We start from the raw sequence: 26,077 nt of genomic DNA, 5'->3' as shown, positions 1-26,077 counted from the left end.
GCATTCCTCATCTGGTCAACTTTTCTCAGAATAAATAAAATAAAACTTCATCTATTTCTCTTAAAAAAATTATTTTTGTTTTATTTTAAAATTTTACAATGTGATCGATATACAATTATTGGGATCGCGCAGGTTATCAACTGTATGGTAGGTCCTGTAGCCACAATACAGTCAGTTGATCAAGACATACCAAGATTTACGAACGATGCGACATTTGAACGGTTGGCTCAATTGGTAAGAGCACACGGACGGGACCCGAGAGGAGCGGGCACTAGTCCCGCATTGTTCATAAACTTTGGTTACAAATTGAATTTGTATATATGTTATGAATAGATTTTAATATTATTGCCCCTATAATTACCCCACTTTGAGTTATAATGTATGTTGACAGTGACAGGTGGACAGAGTGAAGATTGTAGAAGAAGTCTATAAAAGGCGATGCCGGTCTGAGGTTCAAGTCTGCTTAGGAGAAGCCCCGCGACTGTTGTTGCGTGGTTTTTGCGGCCTCCACGGCCCACGTCCTATGTCGCTGTAATAGCCTTCATGGCTGACAGCATAGAGGAGGTTTTTTAGTAGGGGAAGTCCGACCTATGAGCGCCGTTTCAGGGTCTACAATACGTAAATATATTTTCCTCCTCTCCAAAAAAAATGCGTCGACACACTTCCGCTGCAACCGTTGACGAGTTAGGGCGTTACTCTTCCAATTTTCTGTTCGAATATTAGTCATTTTAATTTATTCTAAGAAGCTTAACAAATTGATCTATAAATTGTACAGTTAATTATTACATTACATGTAGTAAGCTTGTTTGTAATTTTTTTTTGTAGATGGTATTAGAATTTGTTATAAAAAAACTCTTTTGATCTTATTTCCTAAATAGTTGCAGATGTCAGCCACGAGAAGTCCCTAGCACCCGCTAGAACAGCTACTCCATGCTTTTAAGCATCCTCTTCCTGCGGCCGTGAGTCGATTGGTCTTCACGACGTATACACACCCTCTCTCCAACCCACCTACCATCTGTCAACCCAAGTCTCCTGGTGAGACACAATCCTGTATCTATTTATATATTTTCTTCGAACCCTATGGTTAGGGCTAGATAGGGCTAGATAGGGCCCGTAGGCACACAATTCGGCTAGGTACACACACATACACACACGCAACAGCTAGGATACGTGCACAGGGGTCCAGATCCACATATCTACAATTAGGGATAAGTTGAAGGGGTATGTTATTCCCGCTTTTTCTGTAAACGCATCTGGTGCTCTCCTTCGAGTAGGGTAAGGTGTAGCTCATCAGTGCGTTTTGAAATAGCTCTTAAAAGATGCTGACACGGGAACATGTTTCGCTTATAGGTCCCTTAATCGATTGCTTAGGCCTACCATCCCTTGTGAGTTTTAAATGCACGAGTTTCATGTGAGTTCCTAACGTGCCTGCTTGCTTGAACTTCGCAGGACAATCTGGACACACATACGGCCTTTCCCCCGTATGAGTTCGTATGTGAGCTTTCCGTGTCGAGTTCCGCTGTAACAATAATAAATATATAAATACAAACAAATTTATACTAAACAGGTAGAATTTGGAAGTCATTGTGCTCGAAAGTATATGCTAATATTATATACTTTTTAAGATTTTAAGAAACCTTCCATAAAATTTTTATTTCTTGCATTTTTATTGCAAGATACATTAATACAAAAATGGTGATTGAATTTTGTCGGATGTGACTTATGTTTATATAATAGGAAATAGTATTTTCATCAACAGTTGTATAATAAGTGTAAAAAAACGCGAGTGGTGTGGGTTGCGATGTGAGGCGCAGACGATTTGTGTGGTAGGTACATATTACCTAATATTTCTATGAACCATACATAACCTAGATTTAATTGTCTATGGCACCAAAAAAACTGTGCTTTTTGGCGACATTAAATTGCAGTAAACAAAGCTTTTTAGACCATAGAGTATAGACTTTTTCAGACTCAATAAAGTATGTACTTATATTAGTGATCGTGGTTGTATAAAAGACAGATAAAAGTAGAGGAGTAGATATTTTTTTTTGGAAATAAGGGACGAGACGAGCAGGACGTTCAGCTGATGGTAATTGATACGATCTGCCCATAACAATGCAGTGCCGTTCAAGATTATTAAAAAACACCCAAAAATTCTGAGCGGCACTACAACTGCGCTCGTCACCTTGAGACATAAGATGCCAAGTCTCATTTTCAACGGCATCACGGCAGAAATAGGCGTCGTTGTGGTACCCATAATCTAGCCGGCATCCGGTGCAAAGGAGCCTCCCACTGGTAAATTATAAAATAATACACACATCAAATACTTTCTCGCAGATATTACAGGGAAACTTTCTTGGCCTTTTTTGTCCCTCGTGAGCAAACCGTTTGTGGTCCTTCAGTGACCACTCATTCACGTACGCCTGAAAAGATAACGAACCTTTAATGTCTTTGTATTGATCAACCCATGTTGTGGTGACACAGTCTGCTTTATACATAAATCAAATCAAAATCACTTTATTCATGTAGTTAAAGGAAATGATAATCATGAATGTAAAAATTTTTCTTTTATTTTTATAACTACCGTCATTTCGGAAAGGGTGGAGCTTTAATGAGAAGTGGCAAGAAACTCATTGCCACTCTTTTAAATCAACATTAACAGCTTCATCTTTTTACAAATCATTTAATAACATTAACCGCATAATAATACCTCAACTATTGGAAACACAGGTGTATATAGCGTCTCAAGTGGCCGGCGCCATGTTTGGCACCAAAACAGCTCAGCAGGTGCCTTAGTTACAATATATGTAATGTAAAATGATATTATCTTCGACAGCTAGGGGATAGACAATCACCCTTAATTTAGTAACTGTTTTTTTAATCCAAATCCATACCAGAACCACCATGTCCGATTTCTTCAATGCTTGAGTTGATAAACATATTTTTTATCTTTACATGATAAGTTTCAGTCCCGTTCGGCGGCTCGGTACAACTAACAATTTATATGGGAAAAAAAAAAACAAAAAGTTTAATTTTCATTATACACTGGTATTATCCTTATCTTAAGCTAAGTACTTTAACGGCCGTTCTCAATATTCAGTCTATCTCTTACTTGAGATAAAAATCTTAACTATCGTTGACTTTTCTGTCCTAATAAACTTATCGAAGGTAACTCACCTTATCGTGCACGCTGTCTGTCAATGGGACGACGTTTAGCTTACCAGCGATATAAAGTTTGTATGGAAATTTAAATTCACGCGTCCCAATATAAGGCGATAAGAATGACTTATCGGGTATATTGGGCCAGCTTAATATTATTGCCAGCTATTTACTGACAGTAGAAGGTAGTAATTTATCTCTATCTGTAGATAGTATATTGGGAACGGCCCTAAATTGATAAGTCGCTCTAATAGGTAACAAATATTAACACGTTCAAACACTAATAGTGTTAAAGTAATAGTAGTTCAAGTAGTTCAAGTTAATAGTAGACAAAATTATATGGATGTGCACCGTATGATCGGTTTTTGACCAGAATCCAATAAACCCGTTATTTGCATCCGGGAATCGGTTACACCAATGGCCCATAAGAAATAGCAGAGAGTAAGGAATAGCTAAGTATGGGCAGAAACAAAACTTACTGATGTGCTATGAAAAATAGCTCAGCTAAAGTGGAGAGGGACAGGGCACATGATGAGAATTATCCATGACAAGTGGACCAAAAAGGTGACAGAATGGTACCACAGAGACGGTAAAGGAAATAGGGGCTGGCTGACAAGCAATGGGATAGTGAGCTCAAGATTTGCCCTGCGCTTCCCCGGGGCATAAAAAGAACAGGGAAGTCCTAGGCACAAGGATGTCGTAAGAGGCGACTAAGGGCATTTACCAGTGGGAGGCTCCATTGCACAGGATGCCCGCCTTCGCCAAGAGGCACACTGACCTAGGAGATATTCTGGGATATATATCTGGGAGATATAAAGGGAAAATTTATATTATTATTATCTTTATAAGGGCCTCAGAAACAGTCGGGCTTTTTTTCCCGTTCGCTTTGCCCCAATCTGCGGTAATCAGAGACTACGGAGTTGCCCTTTAAAAAAGTGTACGCGGTTTTTTTTTGGAGGTATCCATGTTATATAGTCCTGGAAACACCGCACAAGGAAGCTCATTCCACATATTAGTCGTACGTGGAAGAAAGTACCTTGAAAACCGCACTGTGGATGAATGCCACACATCCAGATGGTAGGGATGATATCTTAATTTGTGGTGTTTCGTGCGAAGTTGGAATACAGCAGGCGGTCAAACCGTTCTTGGGAACACTCCCCGTGACAAATGCGGTAGAAGACACACAATGAAGCGACGCGGATGTCCCTACGCAATGCCAAGTTATCTAGCCGTTCACAGAGCACTCGTAATTTGAAGGTAATATGAATGTTAATGAGAAAGCTCATGGTAGCTCAGGAGGCAATGGAGAGGGCTATGCTCGGAATTTCCCTGCGAGATCGAATCAGAAATGAGGAGATCCGTAGGAGAACCAAAGTTACTGACATAGCCCAAATGATAGCGAAACTGAAGTGGCAGTGGGCAGGGCACATAGTTCGACGGACAGATGGCCGTTGGGGCGGTAAAGTTCTCGAATGGCGACCACGTATCGGACGACGCAGTGTTGGTAGGCCCCCCACCAAGATGGACCGATGATGTGGTCAAGATCGCCGGAATACGTTGGACGAGGGCAGCGCAGGACGTTTGTCCAGCAGTGAACGTCTTCCGGCTGATGATGAATGTAATAAGTGCTGATTCTTTGCAGGACGACTGTTTAGCCTATATATACATATCTTACATTGTTATGTACACTTACTACTCCGTTGCCTTCTGCGTATGGGGATAGCCCCCATTATGGATCGAGAAAATGATTTAGATCTGAGGGATCCCATTGCCACGAGAGCATTATTTTAATAAAACCTTTAAATTAACTTATAGACAACCTCTAAACTACCACTGGTATCAAATTATCATTGCATTTGTATAATTTAATTAAACTTTTTTTAAATTCACAGCGGTATACCTTATCACAATGGTCGCAGGTAAACGGCTTGATATTAAGATGTACTCGATTCATGTGTCGCTCAAGATCACGGTTTATACCGAACCTCTTATGACAGTGGTCGCATTTGTAGCTAAAAAGTAAAAATATGCAGTCAGCTCCTATAAAAAATAGCACATAGTATAAACTCAGGTCACCCAGAGTTGTTTAAAATAAAGATAAATAATAACCACTAAACTCATTACTAATTACGGAATGTTAATTATTCTCTGTAACGATTACAGACATTGGAGACCTTGCGCTTGACAACAGCTGCGTACCTCGTACCATGAAACTAAAATATTTGCGATAATAAGCGACAGTCGCTATTTGAAATTATTGTAATATTTATCAGCTCTTGGTGAAAAAAGGGAACATTTTGAAGTCAGCCCCTCGGTGATATATTGTATGCTGCACAACAGGGCTATTCGCATTATTTACTACCAGTGGGAGGCTCCTTTGCACAGGATGCCGGCTAGATTATCGGTATCATAACGGCGCCTATTTTTGCCGTGAAGCAGTAATGTGTAAGCATTACTGTATTTCGGTCTAAAAGACGCCGGAGCTAGTGAAATTACTGAGCAAATGAGACTTAACATCTTATGCCTCAAGGTGACGAGCGCAGTTGTACTGCCGCTGAGAATTTTTGGGTTTTTCAAGAATCCTGAGCGGCACTGCATTGTCATTACAATGACAGGGCGTATCAATTACCATAAGTTGAACGTCCTGCTCGTCTCGTCCTATATTGTCATAAAAAAATCTCTTGGTGAAAAGACGAACATTTTGAAGTTAGTCTCTCGATGATATATTATATGCTGCACAAAATGGCTATTTGTACTTATTTTTGGTTAGGCCATACAGATAATTGTTAAGAATTAAAATATTAATAGAAACCACAACCTGAGAGTTGAATTAAGCAAACAAGATTTTATAACGATGCGTTACTCGAACGGTTATCTCAGTTGGTTAGAGCATCGGCACGGAACGCCGGAGGTCGTGGGTTCGAGTCCCGCATCGTTCATAAAATTTTATTTATCAAATTTTATTTTTGTATGAGTCCTAGAAGTGAGGGTTATCACTTTAAAAACATAACATATTGTTTAGATTTACAACAGCGACATCTCAAGTCAATTTCCTAATATGTAAATATCGGGGTTGAGCAGGGTAGCAACTGGAAAGTAGATCCTGAGAGTTGAACAAAGCATACAAGATTTTATAACGATTCGTTACTCGAACGGTTGGTCAGTTGGTTAGAGCACCGGCACGGAACGCCGGTGGTTGTGGGTTCGAGTCCCGCATCGTTCATAAAATTTTGTTTATCAAATTTTATTTGAAAAATATTAATGTTTGTCTCCGAATATGCATAGTATATTCATTCAAAACTTTTCATCAATGAATTTTTCATATGATTTCGTTTATTCTCTCAATACTATTACAACGAACAAAGTATGTAAGTTGCCTAGTATTCGGAAAATTCTATACGATGGTACGATAAAGGCGACATTTATCCGTAATTAAAAATCATAACAAAATATTCAAATTTTGAAAAATTTTATACATAAAAATTATACATCTAGGCTGAGTTGCATCATATTAGCTATAATAGGTAACGTTATAGTCAAATTTAACGTTAATAGTAACGCTGTCTATAACATAGACTGCAGAATGTGTTGCACCATCGTATTCCTTGGCATAGTTAATGTTAAAAAATTAAATATCAAGTCAATTTCTTTGAAACTTTTGACAGGTCGCTATTCAGCCATTTATCATTAACAATAGCTTTAACCGGCGAAGATTTAACGGTTACGGTTAATAGTTAAGTTATGACGTCACTTAAAATTTGTCAAATAGTTTTCATTTTGCTTAACAGGTAGTTACTTAAACATGTTTGTTATTGTTAAGGGTAGTTGGTGCCACCCAGCCTTAGGAAACAAAATTCTTATTTAATTTCTGTGGGTAGTTCAATATTGTTGATGTAGCTACACGCTGTATAAAAAGTGATTTTAAATCCAAATTCAATAAATCAAAATCAAATAAAAATATTATGATTTTAATTTGACATGCGACAAGTATAGATGATAAACAGGAGTACTTACGGTAAATCGGAGTACTCTGCATGTGCAGAGGTTATTTTCCAATGACGTTTCAAAGCTAGATCCGTTTTGAAGGCTCTGAAATATTAATAAATATTGACATTACTGTATGACATATTTTCACTAATAGTAGTATATGGGCGAAGAACCAGATCGAAATTTTTCATTGCTGCACCATTTACTATATTTTAATTTCAAAAGGGCCTTCCTAAAGGCCGGCAACGCACTTGTGATTCCTCTGGCGTTGCGAGTATGGGCGCCGATAGTCTCTAAACTTCGGGTGACTCGAACGGTCGCTCAAAAAAATATATGTCGTTGTCAAGAACGTCGAGCACCAGAAGCGAGTTACAAAGATGATTAGGTATCTTAGCTGAGATGTAACCGGCGTGCGGTGCGAGTGCGGGCGCCGGACTATCACCGAGCACTGAGCAGGCAGTCTGGGAAGAACTATCGAGCGAGGCGGTTGTGTTGAGAGTGAAAAAATGAATGATGTTGAGGTAAAGGCGTGTGTCGGTTTTGCCGTTTTGAGAAAAGGAAAGGTCCGAAGCACCCGCAAATTGGAGACAATTTGGTCGATGAATGTCCTACGAGGTCTCCCGTGACCGACTTGCCCACACACACTTACCTTATATATTTGATTAGTCATTGTTTCTTCACTTATTCGCTTCTATGAGAGGTGAGAGCCTTAAAAAGCTGATCGTAGATGGGAATACAAACGAGCCCGCAGGTACATAATGGCTCACCCTTGACTAAGTTCTGCTCAGTTGTCAGAGATGCAATGGACATGTACCGATGGAGAACCATAAGATGTATCACAGCATGAGTATCCATATCAGAGATGACCACGATCCCCGATCGCAGAGAGAAAGATTGAGAGTTTTTTATGACAATAATGGACGAGACGAGCGGGACGTTCAGCTAATGGTAATTGATACGCCTGCCGAATGCAGTGCCGCTCAGGATTCTTGAAAAATCTTAAAAATTCTGAGCGGCACTAAAACTGCGCTTGTCATCTTCACATATAAGATGTGAAGTCTCATTTGCCCAGTAATTTCACTAGCTACGGCGCCCTGCAGACTGAAACACAATAATGGTTACCCATTACTGCTTCACAGCAGAAAAAGGCGCCATTATGGTACCACAATCTAGCCGGCATCCTGTGCAATAAAGCTACCCACTGGTAAATGCCCTTAATCACCTCTTACGACACCCTAGGGCCTGGGACTTCTTTTTATGCCCCGAGGAAGCACAGGGCACAGAGTAAGAAGCCATGGAATTTCAGATCTGGACGACTGGCAGACTTGTATAGTGGTGAAGGAGACCTACTTATCGCATTCCACACAGTAATAATTCCTTCCCGATGTATGTTTGATCATGTGGTTCTTCAATGACGACGGCGCATGGAACGCCTTTCCACATTCAGTGCAAACGTGCTTTAGCTGCGGTTTCTCGGCGTTTGAAACTTCACTCAGGTGTTTACTGCAAAAAAATGAGCAATTTAAAATATATTGCGCTAGTATTATATAAACTTCTAGACAAAAAACCCAACTATATCTACGCCAAATTTCGAATAGAGTTTTTGAAGTGAAATTTGAAATGAATTTTTTTATTTTTATTTGAAATGAAATTTATTTATTTATTAAATTTTACTATCTTAAATTTAATGTAAAGGAAAACAAGCATTTCAGGTAGGCCAGTTTTTAGATATCCTATCTCTCTCACTGTTCCGGACGTCATATGGACTATCTGGCTGGCGGTAGTGGTTGCGTTCATCGTCATCTTGATAGTCATAATCATCAGATTATGACTATCAAGATGCCTCCGTTTTTTGTGATACAATTATCAATTAAAAAATAAAAATTTAAAAAAATATTATTTTCATACTTGAGATTGATTATTATCTTAATTTTGTTCAACAATAAATAATTATTTTGATACTACATTAATACACACATTTATTCAATAATTTTTAATTCTTTTTCTGTAATTTTTTTTGATAACTATTTTTAGACCAAGCAAAATGAAACCAGATCACTTTCCACTTTTACATCGGTCTGGCTGAAGGTTTAACAACCGAATTAGTGTTTGCCAAATTAATTTTAAGTTTTTAGATACTTAAATAATATTATAAAAAAATTTCAGCCACACTGAATTATTTTGAAAAAAAAATTTCAGCCACACTGAATTATTTTGAAAAAAAAATGTAATTAAAATTATCGTCTGGAACAGTTTAAACAGCAATAAAAATGTCTGGCAATATTAGATTTACGTTGTAGAAAGTTCAATAAAAATAATAAAACAAAAAAACTTCTTGAAATGATTTAATAAATCGATATTTTACCTGTGCAGGTAGGATGCGCACTGATGAACGCAACCACTACCGCCAGCCAGATAGTCCATATGACGTCCGGAAGAGTGAGAGAGATAGGATATCTAAAAACTGGCCTACCTGAAATGCTTGTTTTCCTGACGTTGCTAGCTCTCGTACTATTCGGCTAATTTAAATAAGCATGCAAAAATTTACTTAAATTTTAAAAAATCCTTAACACTTAAAAAAAAATTTGTCGATTAACTATTTATACAGGAGTTCAGTAAATCGTATCTATGGTAAGTTTTTTATTTCTAGAGGCAGATGAATAAATAATCTTATATACAATGCGTAGCTACTATTTAGGTATAATGTTGTTGTCGGACAGTCGCCAGTATATCCGGTAATCTGGTGGAACGAGGATTCAATTCAATGGCCCTTTTATATAAATGATTTTTATTATTTAGGGAATCCAAATTATCATGGCATTTAGAGCAAGCCGTTCTCTCTAAAATTGACCATTTATCATAACTCAGCGGATTAAGATCGGGACTAGACGACGGCCAGTCTTCAGCTCTGATGAAGTCCGAAACGTTCGTTTCCAACCAAGACTGCGTAGACCGAGCTTTATGACCCTGCGCCGAGTCCTTCTAGAAGGACCATTCTTGGTTATTGAACATGCGAGTTGTTAAGGGGCTTCACAAAATTCTCCAGAATGGTATCTTGATACACTTGTGCCGATGTTTTGATACCTTTTTCACAACAGTATGGCTCAATCACTCCTTCATAGCTAATACCCCTCCAAACCATCACTGAAGTCGGATAGTGCCCACGTTGCACTCTCATAACTAATTGGGAAGGTTCCTTAGAGGTTTGAGCATAAATACCGTCATTTTGTTTTTTGCTCAATTCATCAAAATGTTGCTCAATTTAAAAAAAATCTCATCCATAAACAAAAATTTTCTGTGAACTTCCTTTGCGTACCGCTTCAGTAGTTGTTTCGGTTTTACCACCGTATTCTTTATTAAATTATCAAGCAAGAATGACCAGTACGTCTCTTATAGGCTGCAAGTCCTAAGTCATCTTTTAAAATACGCGACATAGATGAAGGGAGAACATGATAGCGACTTCTAGTCGCTGTCTTCATCTCCCGAGATAAAATATTTTGCTTTCGGACAGGATTTCTTCGAATTCTTTCCCTTGCTGCTTTGACCACCTTTTTCGTACAAACACTACGTGGACGGCCAGATCTTTTTCTGTCACAAAGAGAGGTAGTCTCATTGTACCTATTAATAGCCTGGTACACAAACATTTTACTAATACCAAGCGTATGGAGAGTGTAAAAAATTGCATTTCGCTCCATACCTACTTTGTGTAAAGCCATCACAGCGATTCGGTTCTCTTTATAACCCACTCCATTTAAATATCGCAAAATATTGTTCAATGTGTTGGCGCCAAAATGAGAAAACTCAATGAACAATCATATAAAAATGACAGATTCCAAATTCAAATGTAATATTATGTTTATTTTTAATTGTAACAGTATTTATGGCTAGACAAAATTTTAGGGTGTTTACGGTGAGACTATAATATGACTTAGTTAAACTTTGTTCATATTTCATCGTACTATATACTTCAACCATAATTACAATTCTATCCAATAAATTTTCTTACTTACGTGATCATATGCCCTCTCAACACATCCTTATTGGCGTATGTTTTCTGACAGTAATCGCAGACCACCTCTTGGTTACTCTTGTGTTTATAGAATATGTGCTTGCGCCGATACGAATGACATCTGTAATATTTATTCATGTAAATGAAACGTTTTATATTTTTTGTAGCCGATACGTCCCTCAACAAAACTTCTTACGACCGTAAGATTTTTTTTTTCTTTGCTTTAGAGAATATAATAATATAGTTATTATAATGTTGCCCCACTTGCATTACAATCTAGCCTTGACTTAGACTGATAAGTAATTCTACTTTAACTTAAACTGCTAGTTAGATTAAACTAAGAATGTGAGAGATATTTCTTAATGTTTTGTATGTTCTTAATGTAATAGATGAGTTGCCAGTCTTTAAAGTGGAAGTATGATCTAAAGAAGAAATCTATCTTGAAGGTCTGAGATGAGATGTAAGCCGAAGCTAACGAAAATTGACACGATATTTTGAGAAAAGTGACTATCTGTTCAGTATCAATAATTATTAAATATTAATTTATATAAACATAAACCGAACATACAGTAGCAGTGTAGCGACAATCTTGGCTAATAGAAATGAGGTCACAGTCCAGCAATAGAATAAAAAACAAGCAAGCATGAATCAGACTCGACCACGCGGGTCCCGCTCAATTTTTTTTTATGATTTTATTACAAATAACCAATATTTAAAAATAATAGTGACCGTTGACTTAGTTTTAATCGTTTTATTTCGTTTTATATCGTTTTAATTTAAACTCGATACCTTCACGTGTTCACGAGCGATAAAGCTTCTTGACAGACTGACGCACGGATAACAAAATGATCCTGTAAGGGTTCCATTTTTACCCTTAGTGGTACTGAAATCTAATAAAAAACAACTGACTTCAAAAATTCAAAAATATTTAATTTACCGCTTATGCAAATCTTATATAAACCTTTAATATTAATAAAATACTATTATTTGTATGTGCTACCTATTGATAGGGTTTGAGTCGGTGCTTACCGGCTCGGGTTGTTTGGTTCTAGACGAAGCTATCCCGCTCAAAGTCACGCGTGGCGAGTGTAGGTACATTTGGCTTGGCACCGATTTCAAATCTATCAATAGGTAGCATATACAAATAATAGTATTTTATTAACATTAAAGGTATAAGATTTGCATAAGAGGTGTATTAAATTAAATCTCTATTAAGTTATTTTATATCTTTGAGTTTTTGAAGTCGGTTTTTTTAAATAGTTTTTTTATTTTTTACTTTTTAGTGTCATTAATCAGTTAAACAATAAGATTTCGTGGCTTTTTTTGTCATATACTAAATTGTAATTTTTTAAGTAGCAATGTGTAGGCCTACGAAAGGTTCCGCGTGCATTAAACAATATAGATCCCCTACTTCACGTTCTTGTGAGACACTGAAATATCGTGAAGAACATTAGCTATGAATGACATGTAGCCTAAGACTCACTTATCTGCAAACGGGTTTATAATACTAATTTATAATCAAACTAAATGAAAACTCCTAAAAAAGCAGCACACAAACTATACTAACATCATCCACGTAAACAAAAATATTTTTAAAAAATGTTCATAAAATGAAAACTACTGGACCAAACTATGCCAAATTTTTTGAGGCTTAAATGGCAAATATTCCGCGTCAAACTAAAGAAGAATCACGTAAATCTGATGATAAATCTCAGCGTAATAGGTGTACCTAACCTACTCTTTTTCGAAGTCGGTTAAAAAATAAAAAACCTATACTCACTTGAATATCTTGGAGCAAAATTGACACGGAAACAAACCAGCTTCTTGCTTTTTATGACTGCAGAGATAATGGTCGACCACAGTCTGTCTGCAAACGCGGACGAAGTCGCATTCAATACACTTGTATCGTCTGGAACATTCAGTTACTGGTTAAATATGCAGTGCATGCCTTTTAAGGCGAAGAGTAAGCAGAAAACATGCAAACATGATGTTTTTAGACAAGTTTTGTGGTGAAAGTATAGCATTTCGAGCTATGAACACTACTTAATCCTGTTACAGATATCCTTAAGTCATATTTGTAGGTTGCTAATGCTTGCTGTTGGTTATAGTTAACACTGCCGAGCCTTATTGAACTACCACTTTTCTTTGAAGTTAAACAAGTTTTTTGGCATGGCGTGACGCATTTTTTTGGTACTTCTCTCAGAAAAGTTATTCTTATAGCTTTTACTTTTTTGTGTAGGTTCATTTATTCAGATTAGTAGTGAATAACGAGGATTGTAAGAATATAAACTGTTTTCCACGCAAGAATTTTGAAAATATTAGCTTTGTTACATAGATGGCGGGCCGGCAGTCGTAGGACTGCGAGAGATATGAGTTCACCTCATATCGCTCAAGGTCGCTGGCATTTAGTGTCGTCTTAAGCGGTAGTGGGTTCGATTCCTTTAGGATATTGCATGCTTTGAGAGACCATAACAATACAACAGCAGGACAGCTATTGGGATAACGGGTTAAGTCTTTTACGCCCCAATTTCACCGATGAATTAAAACGCGATTTGAACACTAAGAGACCCCGCAAACTGCAGACTTTTGATCGGCCGATAGTTTGGTTGAGTTCGGCTGTTAAGTGCGCACACTGGCCCGACTAAACAGTTGGGTCTGTGATGAGTGTGCACACTAGACAACTATCGGCCGACAGTTTTAGGGACGATTCGCTATTAGTTTTAAATCGGCTATTGATGAGTCTGGCCGAGTAAACAATCGGTGGTGTACGCGCCTAGAGCGCTGTACTGATTTAACAGTCAGCCGATAGTTTGCTGACGGTTCAGTTTGAAGGCAATCGTGTAGCCCATCAAACTTTTTTGTCGGCCAGTACCGAATCGTTATAATGTGCGCACTCTCATACATCTTCATATTGATTAAGAAACCAACCAAACTATCGGCCGATCAAAAGTCTGCAGTTTGCGGGGTCTCTAACTAAGCTTACGATCAAGGGCGTGCATATCATATAGGCAATTAGGCAGTGCATACCTGGATATGAACCTAAATAAATATAGCACTAGTGTTAAAGTTAATTTACTACCTACGGTAGGCAGTATACAGATTGCATATACGAAGCAAGCAGCGTTTCATACAACTTATGTCGCAATGTCGGACTAAAGCGAAACTACGACTAGTTAGTTTTTTTTATGAAAATAAGGGACGAGACGAGCAGGACGTTCAGCTGATAGTAATTGATACGCCATGCCCGCTCAGGATTCCTGAAAAACCCAAAAATTCTAAGCGGCACTACAATTGCGCTCGTCACATTGAGTCAATAAGATGTTAAGTCTCATTTGCCTAGTAATTTCACTAGCTACGGCCTTTAGACCGAAACACAGTAATGTTTACACAATACTGCTTCGCGGCAGAAATAGGCGCCGTTGTGGTACCCATAACCTAGCCGGCATCCTATGCAAAGGAGCCTCACAATGGTTGAGCGAGGAAGAGCATTTACCCAAGGTTTATTGTCCTTATCCAAAAAAATTTACAGATAGCGCGCAAGTTGAATTCAGTCGGGCCTGAGTTAAAGACCGGTAGCATCTCCCCACGCTGTCCGCACTGCAGTGTAGTGATGTTGTCGCGTTAATATTAAAGTTGCGTTCCCATGTTATTTTTTTTATTTCAATAATGACAGATTTGAGTCCTTCAGGTTCCGTTCCAAAAAGACGAGTTTTTATTCATCGCCAAGCAAGAGAAATAGCGAAAAATGTTTAAGACATGTGTGTTGAAGAAAGGCAGATGGAAATTTGAGATTTAATTATAAGGTAAAAATAGTAATTTGAATCATTGTTTAAATTTATCGACACACTCATGACTATGGTCGTTAATTATAATAAGGTCACATCACTATCGCATTCCTGAACTATGCATTCAACTCGCGCGATAACTGTATTAGTACCTGTCATTACACAAATTAAAATAGTAATAAGCAATTTACCTTTGATGATATCTCATGTGGCAGATCAGTTTCTCTTTGGTTTTAAATCTCAGCTTGCATATATCACACTCATGAGCACCACTTGCCTGTCAACAAATACATATTTAGGGATGGGCCAAACTTCGTTTTACATTCGGTTTAAACGAACTTCGGCAGCTTGAACAGAACTTGGGCATTCGGCAGAAATTCGGTTATTGGGTACAAGAAAAAATAAACAAAATATCTGCACTTTTTTTGATTGAAAATAATAGAACTGTAACTGTGCCTACAACAAATAACATCAATTAATATAAATGTCTACTATCTAACCTTTAACGTAGATTTATAGATCGCAGAAATAAAGGATGTTTTTTTAGAGGTATAGAACTTTAAATTGCAATAAAACAACGATGGTTAATTCGATTGACATGAATTTTATTTATCCGAAAGATAATCTTGTGGCATTACATTTTAAATATGATTTCTGGCATATGACCGCAGCGGCTGGCTCGGATGTAGTCCAATCTGGACGTCCAATTTTCGATGACGTTTCCAACATTTGTGGCCGTATATCGGCAATAACACGGCGAATGTTGGTGGCTTCCAAATGGTCAAGCGTTTGTGGCTTATCCGCATCGACCAATGACTTTACATAGCTCCACAGAAAGTAGTCTAGCGGTGTTAAATCACAAGATCTTGGAGGTCAATTCACAGGTCCAAAACGTGAAATTAGGCGGTTACCAAACGTGTCTTTAAATAAATCGATTGTGGCACGAGCTGTGTGACATGTTGCGCCGTCTTGTTGGAACCACAGCTCCTGGACATCATGGTTGTTCAATTCAGGAATTAAAAAGTTAGTAATCATGGCTCTATACCGATCACCATTGACTGTAACGTTCTGGCCATCATCGTTTTTGAAGAAGTACGGACCAATGATTCCACCAGCCCATAAAGCGCACCAAACAGTCAGTTTTTCTGGATGTAACGGTGTTTCGACATACACTTGAGGATTAGCTTAACTATGCGGCAGTTTTGTTTGTTGACGTAGCCATTTAACCAGAAATGCGCTTCATCGCTAAACAAAATTCGCTTATGAAAATCGGGAACAACGGCAATCTCGTTTTGGGCCCATTCGACGAATCTACGCCTTGCTTGATGATCGTTTGGCTTCAATTCTTGCAGGATTTTGTAAGCACGCAAACCACGATCCTTCCGCAAAATCTTCCATGAAGTGGATGGACACAGATCCAATTCCTGTGCTCGATGACGGATGGACTCATTCGGGTCTTCTTCAATGCTACGCACTACAGTAGCAATAGCTTCTTCTGTATGCACCGTACGGCGTCTCTGGGGATGCGAGTTATCAACAAGAGTAAACTTGGTGCGAAAACGTTCCATGGTTAATCGAATTAACTGCGACGGCCACTAAAAGCGCTTAGTTTAAGACTTTTATAAATAAATATTACTATGGAAGATATTTTTTTTAAGAAAATAAGGGACGAGTCGAGCAGGCCGTTCAGTTGATGATAATTGATACGCCCTGTCTATTATAATGAAGTGCCACTCAGGATTCTAGAAAAACACAAAAATTCTGAGCGGCAACACAATTGTGCTCGTCAACGTCGTTGAGACATAAGATGTTAAGTCTCATTTGTCCAGTAATATCACTAACTTCGGCCCTTCAGACTGTAACACAATAATGCTCACACATTACTGCTTCGCGACAGAAATAGGGGTAGTAGCGACTAGATTATGAGTACCACATACTCATAATCTAGTCGGCATCCTGTGCAAAGGAGCCTCCCACTGGTAACTAAAGAGCTGGAAATACTAAAGCATTAGTTACCTTGTCATGTTTCAATAAGTGTTTTTCAAAAACTGACCCAAAACTGAACCCTTTGACGCAGTTCTTACATTTGTACTTTGAGTTCAGAAACTTGTGCCCTTTGAGCATTTTCTCTCTGTCCTTCAAACATTGGGTACGACTAACAGATATAATAAGAACTTTTTCTGAAACAATATTTAATATAATATTTTATCTACACCCGTGCTTTAAATCCTCTATTAAAGATTCTGAAACAGTTAGCTTATTAACAACATTAAAACACCCAATGCCCTAATAACCATTACATCATCCAAACGAGTGTTGTAATGTTGTACTGAATTTCATAACAACACTCCTTTGTTTTTTTTTCGAACCTTCATGCCCAAAGAGTTTCAACAAACAGCCACATTCTTATTGCTCGATGCGTGGTATCTGTATGAATTTCAAAAAAAGAACTTTTTCGTTTACGCGCGTTCCACAAAAAAGTAAACTAAAAAAAAGTAGGTTATTCGAAACCCCGGCATTTTTCTTGAAAAAATGAGCGATTCCAGTTTTAACAGCACACTGCCGGATATTTTAAACGCTGCAGAAGAACATAATATTCAAGTCAATTTTAATAATTGCACTATACAAAATGTAAATTACTACTAAAATAAATAATTCTTTCATTAATACTTAGTTTATTTGTATATAATCAGTAATGGATGATATTAGGTTACTACTAGGACTGGCTGTTTCAATGTTAGCAGTAACCTAACTATTTCAGAATCTTTAAGAGGATTCATATTCTGGGTGTAGATAAAGTCTTGTATGCAACTGTTGATAGTTAGGTATTAAAACACTCATGTGATACTATTATCACACTCTGCTTCGCCTCGTTTGATAAACCCACAATCGTGTTTTAATACCCCTTATTACACAACAGTTGCATAAATAACTATTAATTAAATGAAGGAACACATGTAAATAAGTATCAACGTTCAGTATATATACAGTAATATGACTAAATTAACAAGTACCTTTATATACTTTAATTTATATTTTAATAGCTGATGCCCGCAACTTCATCCGCGTAGATAAAGGGTTTTCAAAATTAATAAGCAGTTTGGAATTGAAGATTATCAGCTCATGTCCTATTCCAGTTCCGATTCCCGTTTTCGCTCCCGTTCCCAACATATTATATGAATCTTATTTCGAAGAAGATTGTTTTGGCAAACTTAACCTACAATTGGTATAGTTATAGCTCATCGAAGTGAATTTCAGTTTTTCACAAATCCTGCAGAAATTATGGATATTTGCGGGATAAAATGTAGCCTAGGTCCTTTCCCAAGCTCTAGTCTATCGCTGTACCAAATTTCATAAAAATCGATTCAGTAGCTCCGGCGTAAAAGCGTAACAAACAAACTTACATTCACATTTATAATTTGTACCCCAAAGAACGCCTACCAAGCAACCGAACTGATTTACGGCTAAGCTAGCCGTCCCATCTGTCTGTCTGTTCGCGATAAACTCAAACTGTGTCATTAATAAACGCGAGATAAAGTTTAATTTATCCAAATTTATTCCAAATTTAAAACCTTTTTTGTCTTTATCTTACCTTTGTCACTACAGAATTACATGACAGGGAGAAGTAATTTTAAATATGAAGTAACTTTACACTGCGTTATTTATAAAACAGTATGACCACTGAACTATGAGGAAGGTGTAAATGCATAAATTGTTAAGGTTTCAATCACAGAAGATCAGCTTTCACTTTTGCCATATGGGCAGGGTGTGATTCCTCATGTGCAGCAGTGGCAGGAACGGAAGGTTGAAGTTACCCAGAGCAGCTTTCGACAACACCCAGATCTTGAAAAATTCCCTTTATAGTTACTTCTATAAAACATACCTGATAAGTTATTATGAAAATAAATTTCATTTTTTTTCTTCAATCTCCTCAACTTGGTCTGAAGACTTTTCTTTAAACCGGAATTTTTACTACGGCCATCCTCTTTTTTTATTTCAATTATAATTTCATTGGCTTGATTGCTAAGACTCTCATCTGAAATTTATATTGAAATTAACCTAATGGAACATGAAATATTTAAATATCTATGAACATGTATTTAAGTTACAGGTATATATTCATTAGAGATTGAATACAAAATAAGAGTGTTCGATTAGTTGATTGAAAAAAGTTTAGAATATTATGTTTTGGTTGAATGTGTTTGTTGATGTTGGCATCACTCTTAATAAACAAAATAACAATAAAAAAACTTTTTTACAGTAAAAAGGTGAAAGGTGTTTCATGAAAGTTAAAACATACATGTTTATTATACTTACTGTAATTTCGCCAGACTATGAAAGTTACTTAAGAATAAAGAATGATACATAAGTAGGAAACAGAAAATTAAAAAAAAAAATAAGTACTGAGCTTAGCAACATCCAGTTAAGGCCATAAGGATTAAACTGCAACTAATAAAGTGCGGTTTTAAATAATTTTTTAAAGGATTAAACCACATGTAATTGTAACTGTAATTTACATTACATTCTGTGTAAAAGTTACATTTTTATTGTGATTTATGAGCTTCATTATGTGGTGTTTCCGGGAATATACATAATGTTCTTCAAAAAAAGCACATACACTTTTAAGGGCCGGCAACGCTCCTGTGATCCTGATTGCAAGATAATGTGGGTGGCGGTAATCACTTAACACCGGGTGACCCCCCTACACTTGTTTGTCCCCCTTTTAAATAAAAAAATAAACTTACAATCATGATCAAAATCTTCAGCATCAGACGAAGGCTCCTCCTTTTTCACCTTCACGGCATAATCTAAATTAACCAGTTTTTCCTTATCTTCATCTAGGATTAATAATTCATTATCATTGATCTTAGAAGGTAGTGTTTCCTGTAAAAGATACTCATTAAATTAAAAACATACACACACATACATAAAACATCGTATTTTAAACCTCCTTCAAAAAGAAGGACGTTCTCAATTCGATCAGAATTATTTTTTTGTATGTACACCAATTATGCTTTGATTGAAGAAAACAACCCAAGCGGGCAGAAATCTTTAATAATTACAGTAAGTAAGCTGTTTATAATATTGAGTTTTATTTTGTTTAGGGCTTGGCACTGACTTAAAACCTATAAATAGGTAGCACATATAAATAATAGTATTTTGTTAATATATGTAAAGGTTTGCATAGGATGTGTATTAAATTAAATTTTTATTAAGTTATTTTATACTTATTATTTTTTGAAGTCGGTTTTATTAAATATACTTTTTTTTTATGTTTATCTTTTGGAATAAATTGAATCTTTGACTCACACCACAGTGCCAAGTGTTTTCAGCTGTCAAATTTCATAATATGTAAGTAAATTTGTCACTATATATGGTTGGTAACTCTCTTGTGATTCCTCTGGTGGTACAAGAGTACAAGGGAGTATGGGCTGTGGTGGTCTCAGATGACATGACATGTGTATGGTAGTTTTATCTTCCTTTACCATAAAAAGTTTTTATATATGGATACCAGACTGTGTCATTGTGGATTTTCAATATTCATTTTTTTAATTATTATAGCCTTTGTTCTATGGTAGAGGAACTGTAAATAAACATACTAATAGGTAAACAATTAATTGATATGCCCTGTCCATTACAATGCAGTGCCATTCAGGATTCTTGAAAAACCTTGAGACATGAGATGTTAAGTCTTATTTGCCCAGTCATTTAACTAGCTACGGTGCCCTTCAGACCGAAGCACATTACTGCTTCATGACAGAAATAGTCACCATCATATAAAGTTACTTTTCAGTTTTATTAAATAGTTTAAAATTTTTGGAAAAATAAATGGAATGCTACATAACTATAACTTACATTACTTGTGCTTTTCTCTAAGATAATAAGATTATTTTTTACTTTTCTTAGGAAATTTTCCGTCGCCCGTGCTTCTTCTTTACAAATATCACAAAGTTGCAAAACATTTCGCTGAAAATTATGTGAAACTGTTAAATAATATATTATTTTATTTTTAAATTATTACACACAGCTATGTTACTAAGATAAAATTGGTGTTTAGGTAACGTGTTTTTTAATAATCAAAATAATACTACGAAAAATGAACCTATAGATAATTTGATGAATTAAAGGGCCATATACCTTTAGTATTGATATTAATGCTTCGTTATTTATATGGTAGTCGTAATTTAAAGAACTTGAATTTAATACTATATAACACCCCAAGCAGTAAATATGATTTTCTGCATGTGTATTCGTTTCAAGGAGTTCCATTATTTATCTCCTCTTTATAAATTTAATCATTCCTTTTTTTTTAACACAGTTTATTGTTATGTTTTCATACTTTTTCAAGTTAGGTACTTGTTTTGAATTATGAATTGTCAAATACCACTAAGACTCCAGTCTGCACGTATGTCACTGTCAGATTCACAAAGAAAGATGCGGTGCGAGACGCGACGTGTGTCGTTAATATCAAATGACATGTAAATTAAAATTATTATTAAACTCATACTAAATTGCCTTTTTAATAAATATTAAGTTGTGGAGCCTTAGGGTGACCGGCGCAGTGTGATGTTATCGAGGTCATATCATAATAAGTACTACTTATATTATACTTATATATAGTATTATAGGCCGCTGTGTATTGTGTTACGACATTGTGATGTGTAGGCTATAACGCTTGACACTATTTTGAGTTTATTGGATCATTTTCTCATACTCATTTATTGCCATAAAAGAAACTTAGTTACCTATAATTATTATTTCGGGTGATAGAAGAAGTTTAAGTAATAAATTCCCTAGCGGCAATGATCTATCGCTTGTTCACATACGATATTTCTGGGTAGGAATGTTTAAGTAATTAATTTTAAAGCGACAATAAAATATAATGTTCATAAGTATCTCTTTATCAATTTTTACTATAATCGGAAATATAATTCGAGATCAAAACTGCCAACAACAAATAATAACCTTTTTTATTGTGCGTGTTTAAATATACTAAAATATCATTTTAAAATTATAAGTGTAGTCTATATACATATAATTAAATATTGCACAACGTTTTCTCTTTATAATATAGCATAAAATACGTCCAATATTTAAAACCTAAAATTGTGCAAACTTTGCTTTGACACTGGGACTAAGGGTTCATACGCACTGACCGCAAGCACAAATATGTACGTAATATTCATTTCTATGCGCACTGCGATGCGGCTACCCGCAGATCGCTCCGGTCGCTCGGAGGGCTGCGGCCCGAGTGACGGTTACCCGGACGGTTGCTATACGCACTGTGCGGCTCAGTCTGCGGCTGCCCACCATTGAGTGAGTGTGTGCACGTGGTTACGTCTGGTAAAATGGAATTCGATACCGAAAAATTTATCATCGAAATCCAGAGTCGGCCAGCAATTTGGAACACCAAATTACCAGAGTATTCTGATAGAATATTAAAACAAAAAGCATGGGAAGAGTTAGTGCATATTTATCACGGTACGGAATTGACAAAGGAGGAAAAACAAAAACTAGGTAATTATCAAAATTTTATTTAAATGTAATTATCCTGCCATTCTACCCTCCCTTCATGCATAAAATATTCTGCAAATAATTCTCGATATCCGAAAGCAGTTCTATTGTTTCTTCGCACGTTATCTCGAGTAATAGTTTCAGTTAGTGGATTACTTAATGAGTCTCTAAAAGAATATCCGTCTCTGTCTCTTACAAAGTTGTGTAAAATGCAAGCAGATTTAATAATATCACTAACTAAATCGATGTGAACATTAATTGGTCTGTGAAAAATGCGCCACTTATTCGCAAGTATGCCAAAAGTACATTCAATGTAACGTCTAGCCACACACAGTCTATAATTGAATGTTATTTTTGTAATATTTAAATTATTTCTCGGATAAGGGATATATATCGTCTCCTACAAAAACGAAGGGAAAACAAGTTGCATTGTTTCCTGAAATAGGTGCTGGTTCAGGAATGTTCAAGCGGTTCTCTTGAATTTTTTTATAAAAGTTTGAGTTTTGAAATATTGCTGAGTCACCGAATCTTCGATATGCTCCAACATCAATCATCACAAATTTGTAGCTGCTGTCACAAATTGCTAGCAATACCAAAGAAAAATATCCTTTATAATTGAAGCACATTGATCCACTATTGCTAGGTGCTATAATTCTAATATGTTTTCCGTCACAAGCACCGTATACAGTTCGGAAAATGTGCTCTAGTAGAGAAACCATTTGCAATTTGAAGCGACATATCTTTGGTTGGTTGTGGTAGGCATATATTTTTTAAGCAAAACCATATAGCTACACATACTTCTCGAACTATTTCGGCGATAGTACTAATTCCAATCTTAAACATATAATGCAATTCTGCGAATGAACAGCCTGACGCCAAATATCTGAAACAATGTTTTTTTTTAGGTTTGAGTATTAAAAAAAATGGAGAAATATTCGCGACTGTTTTGTGAAGGCCCATAAAGCGAAAAAGACTAAGAGCGGATCAGCGGCAAAAAAAAGACTTCATATGTTTTCTACGATAGTTTGTTATTTTTAAAAGATACTGTAACTGTCAATAGCACAACGGGCAATGTAACTACAGAAAATGAAGATGGTAACACAGCTATGCAAAATGAAGAAACACTTCCATCAAATACTTCATGGGCACCAAAGAGAAGTAAGAAAAATAATAGTGATGATCTTATCGGTAGAGAGTTAGTCGGGGCCTTGAATAGAAATTTAGAAAGAAAGAGTGTTGAAGATGACGAGGATCGCCTGTTTTTCTTGTCTCTAGTAAAAGAATTTAAAAAAATTCCAGAACATATGCAAATGCAAAGTAAATTAGATTAAAGGTAATTAAAGATGCGCAAATTTTCAATTATTCGAACATTGATTATCCAAGACCTAATTCTTACCGGGGATATCAAACGTCACATTATTCTGGTAATAGTCCCTATTCTCACCGTACAAACTTCTCGGAGGTTGGACGAGGGAATACCCATCATGGATATCAAACGGCACAGTATTCAGGAAGTAATGTCTACATGCAGCCTGTGCAGTCTTCGGAGTTTGGACGAGACACGTCTCAAGAAATTGTGAGGAGTCCGACGAATGCACAATCGCCAATTTCAACTCAAAGCGAAAAATCTCAGGATAGTGATTATCTGAAACTTTTTAATTCCATCACTGACGATGATGCTTGAAATGTGTACTTACCTTCATTATTTGAATAAAAATTGAATTATAAATATGTATTTTACTTACCGTAGCACTATTATTAACTTTGCTTCCGGTTTAATACTATTGCGAAATTGTGTGTCTTGCTTCGTTATAAATGTTTTTAGAATGTTCAATAATTCTTCAAACGTTTTTATGCTCATTCTAGTAAATCCGAAAAACTTATCTTCATATTTTTTTAGTTCTTCGAAAAATATTGCAAAATGCTTGCTCTCATCCCGTGTTTGCAAATAAGGATGCACCCAGTACTTCTTTCTTTGTTTTTTCTTCTTTACGTAACGTGTGTAAATGTAGTAAATAGCTGCAACTTCGTCCGCGTCCATCTTTGAAATGGATCGACATGACCGCAAATCGCAACGGTTCTTCAACCGCACGTTCATCCTGCGGTCAGCCGGACGGCTAGCCGCATTGTGGGTAACCGCATAGTGCGTATGAACCCTAAGATGAAGCTCTAAACATTTGGCTCGTCTACACAAGAAATACGTAAATAATTTTACAAAAGTCTTGGTCGTAGTGACAGGTATGCTTGTTTGCCATACTGTTTTGTTCATTCGGCTTCTGACGATCATCGTGATTGGATGTGCTTCTCGTGAATTCTGGCTTTTCGTTTATACATGAAATTATATTTTATATGTTTATATAATAAAAATGGTTCAATGAAGATGCGTATTAATAAGATATACCTATACTATATACATGTTTAAGTAGCGGTATATTGTGTATCTTATATTTGCAAAAACGTGGATAGTGAATATTTTGCTTTCATACAATATGAAGATTTTATTATTACAGTTAATAATAGTAAATACTTTTACAGGTCACGCAACATCGAAAATGTGGTTTGATACTAAATTAAAACTCCAAAATAAGCCGTCTTAGAGTGCCTTACCACATACACACGCTTAAAATATCGAACCAGAAAAAGAAGGCGTTTTATAATATCTCATATAGGCAGCGAGAACGGATTTGTAGATGGAGCTTTATTAATGTTCGAATTCAAAGAAACAATAAAAAATTCGCTCATTATGAAAAGTGGTTAAAGGGCATACTGCCAAAGCTAAAAATCAATTCGGTAATTGTTTTAATGTCCCTTACTACTCTCCTGTTGTAAGGGACATTAAAACAATTACCGAATTACTACAAGGTTAGAATCGAACCCGAAAACTGCAAGGTGGGAGTATGCTTTTTTCTCGAAGGTCCCTCAGTCGTACCTGTTCGGGAAAACCGCAGCCGGAAATTGATTCCACAAAGGGGCTGTGCGAGGCAAGAAATCGTTAGAAACGAAACGCGCGGTTGTGGAATGCCAGACGTCTACGTGGTGCGGATGGTTCTTTGCCCGTTATGTCTGGTGGTGGAATTCAGCCGCTGGAATCAACCCGAACAGCTCCTCTGAGCACTCCCCGTGATAAATGCGGTAAAAGATGCAGAGAGAACTCACATCTCTAGGCAATGCCAAAGAATCAAGCCAATCGGAGATGGCTGCCATTTGGTCCGTGTTACCATTTGTATTTCGATTCGTATTTGTATTCGTTGCGAAAATGATATAAAAAATCTTGTTCTTCAAACGGAAAACACCAAGAACGCGCCTTGATTTAATCTACCTACCTATGTAGCACCGTGATTAGTGTAACCATCCTCATAACAGATAAGTGGATACCTTAATTTTAGAGAACACATATGATGACTGGAATGCATTTTCTGATAAAATTCAACTAAAAAACTTTAACCATCTATGTATATTACATGTAAACATACGCTCAATGATTAATAACTTTGCCAGCCTAGAGTACATAGTGTCTACCTGCCAGCACACAATACACGCTATCATACTTAAGGAGGTTAACATTAAGTAGAATGTAAAAATCTTTTTCAATTAGATAACTACGATATGCATACAGAACTTC

General features: G+C 36.5%; 1 protein-coding gene and 1 pseudogene across 3 annotated transcripts; one reads left to right on the top strand and one right to left on the bottom strand.

Annotated features, from left to right (window-relative positions):
- Positions 1-1,106: 1,106 nt before the first annotated feature.
- On the bottom strand, positions 1,107-21,438 carry LOC126980004 (zinc finger protein 845-like). Of its 3 annotated transcripts, XM_050829626.1 has the most exons (13): positions 21,079-21,416; positions 20,797-20,907; positions 19,686-19,824; positions 18,824-18,976; positions 16,957-17,120; positions 15,132-15,217; positions 12,936-13,064; positions 11,157-11,276; positions 8,497-8,649; positions 7,174-7,248; positions 5,060-5,171; positions 2,319-2,423; positions 1,107-1,519 (listed from the first exon to the last, which is right to left on the bottom strand). In XM_050829626.1, the coding sequence occupies exons 1-13, from the start codon at positions 21,208-21,210 to the stop codon at positions 1,313-1,315; spliced, it is 1,686 nt and encodes a 561-aa protein (XP_050685583.1). In that variant the 5' UTR covers positions 21,211-21,416; the 3' UTR covers positions 1,107-1,312. The 3 variants fall into 3 exon arrangements, with proteins under 3 accessions (XP_050685583.1, XP_050685584.1, XP_050685585.1); XM_050829627.1 differs by lacking the exon at positions 11,157-11,276 and having other exon boundaries at positions 21,079-21,425; XM_050829628.1 differs by lacking the exons at positions 2,319-2,423; positions 5,060-5,171 and having other exon boundaries at positions 1,386-1,519; positions 21,079-21,438.
- LOC126980041 (uncharacterized) lies at positions 21,413-24,512 on the top strand (annotated as a pseudogene).
- The last annotated feature ends 1,565 nt before the right edge of the window (positions 24,513-26,077 follow it).

Source organism: Leptidea sinapis, chromosome 4 (genome assembly GCF_905404315.1).
Source record: "Leptidea sinapis chromosome 4, ilLepSina1.1, whole genome shotgun sequence".
NCBI classification, from domain to species: Eukaryota; Metazoa; Arthropoda; class Insecta; order Lepidoptera; family Pieridae; genus Leptidea; species Leptidea sinapis.
The sequence above is the reverse complement of the archived record's forward strand: the minus strand, read 5'-3'. Positions and strand labels throughout refer to the sequence as shown.

What these genes read in the sequence shown, in the direction of transcription:
- LOC126980004 (XM_050829626.1), bottom strand. Translation starts at nt 21,210, where the DNA reads ATGGAACTCCTTGAAACGAATACACATGCAGAAAATCATATTTACTGC. An exon ending in TGAAGATTTTGATCATGATT is followed by an intron (nt 18,977 to 19,685) that starts GTAAGTTTATTT and finishes TATAAATTTCAG; the next exon opens with ATGAGAGTCTTAGCAATCAA. An exon ending in TCTGCGAGAAAGTATTTGAT is followed by an intron (nt 1,520 to 2,318) that starts GTGTGTATTATT and finishes TTATTGTTACAG; the next exon opens with CGGAACTCGACACGGAAAGC.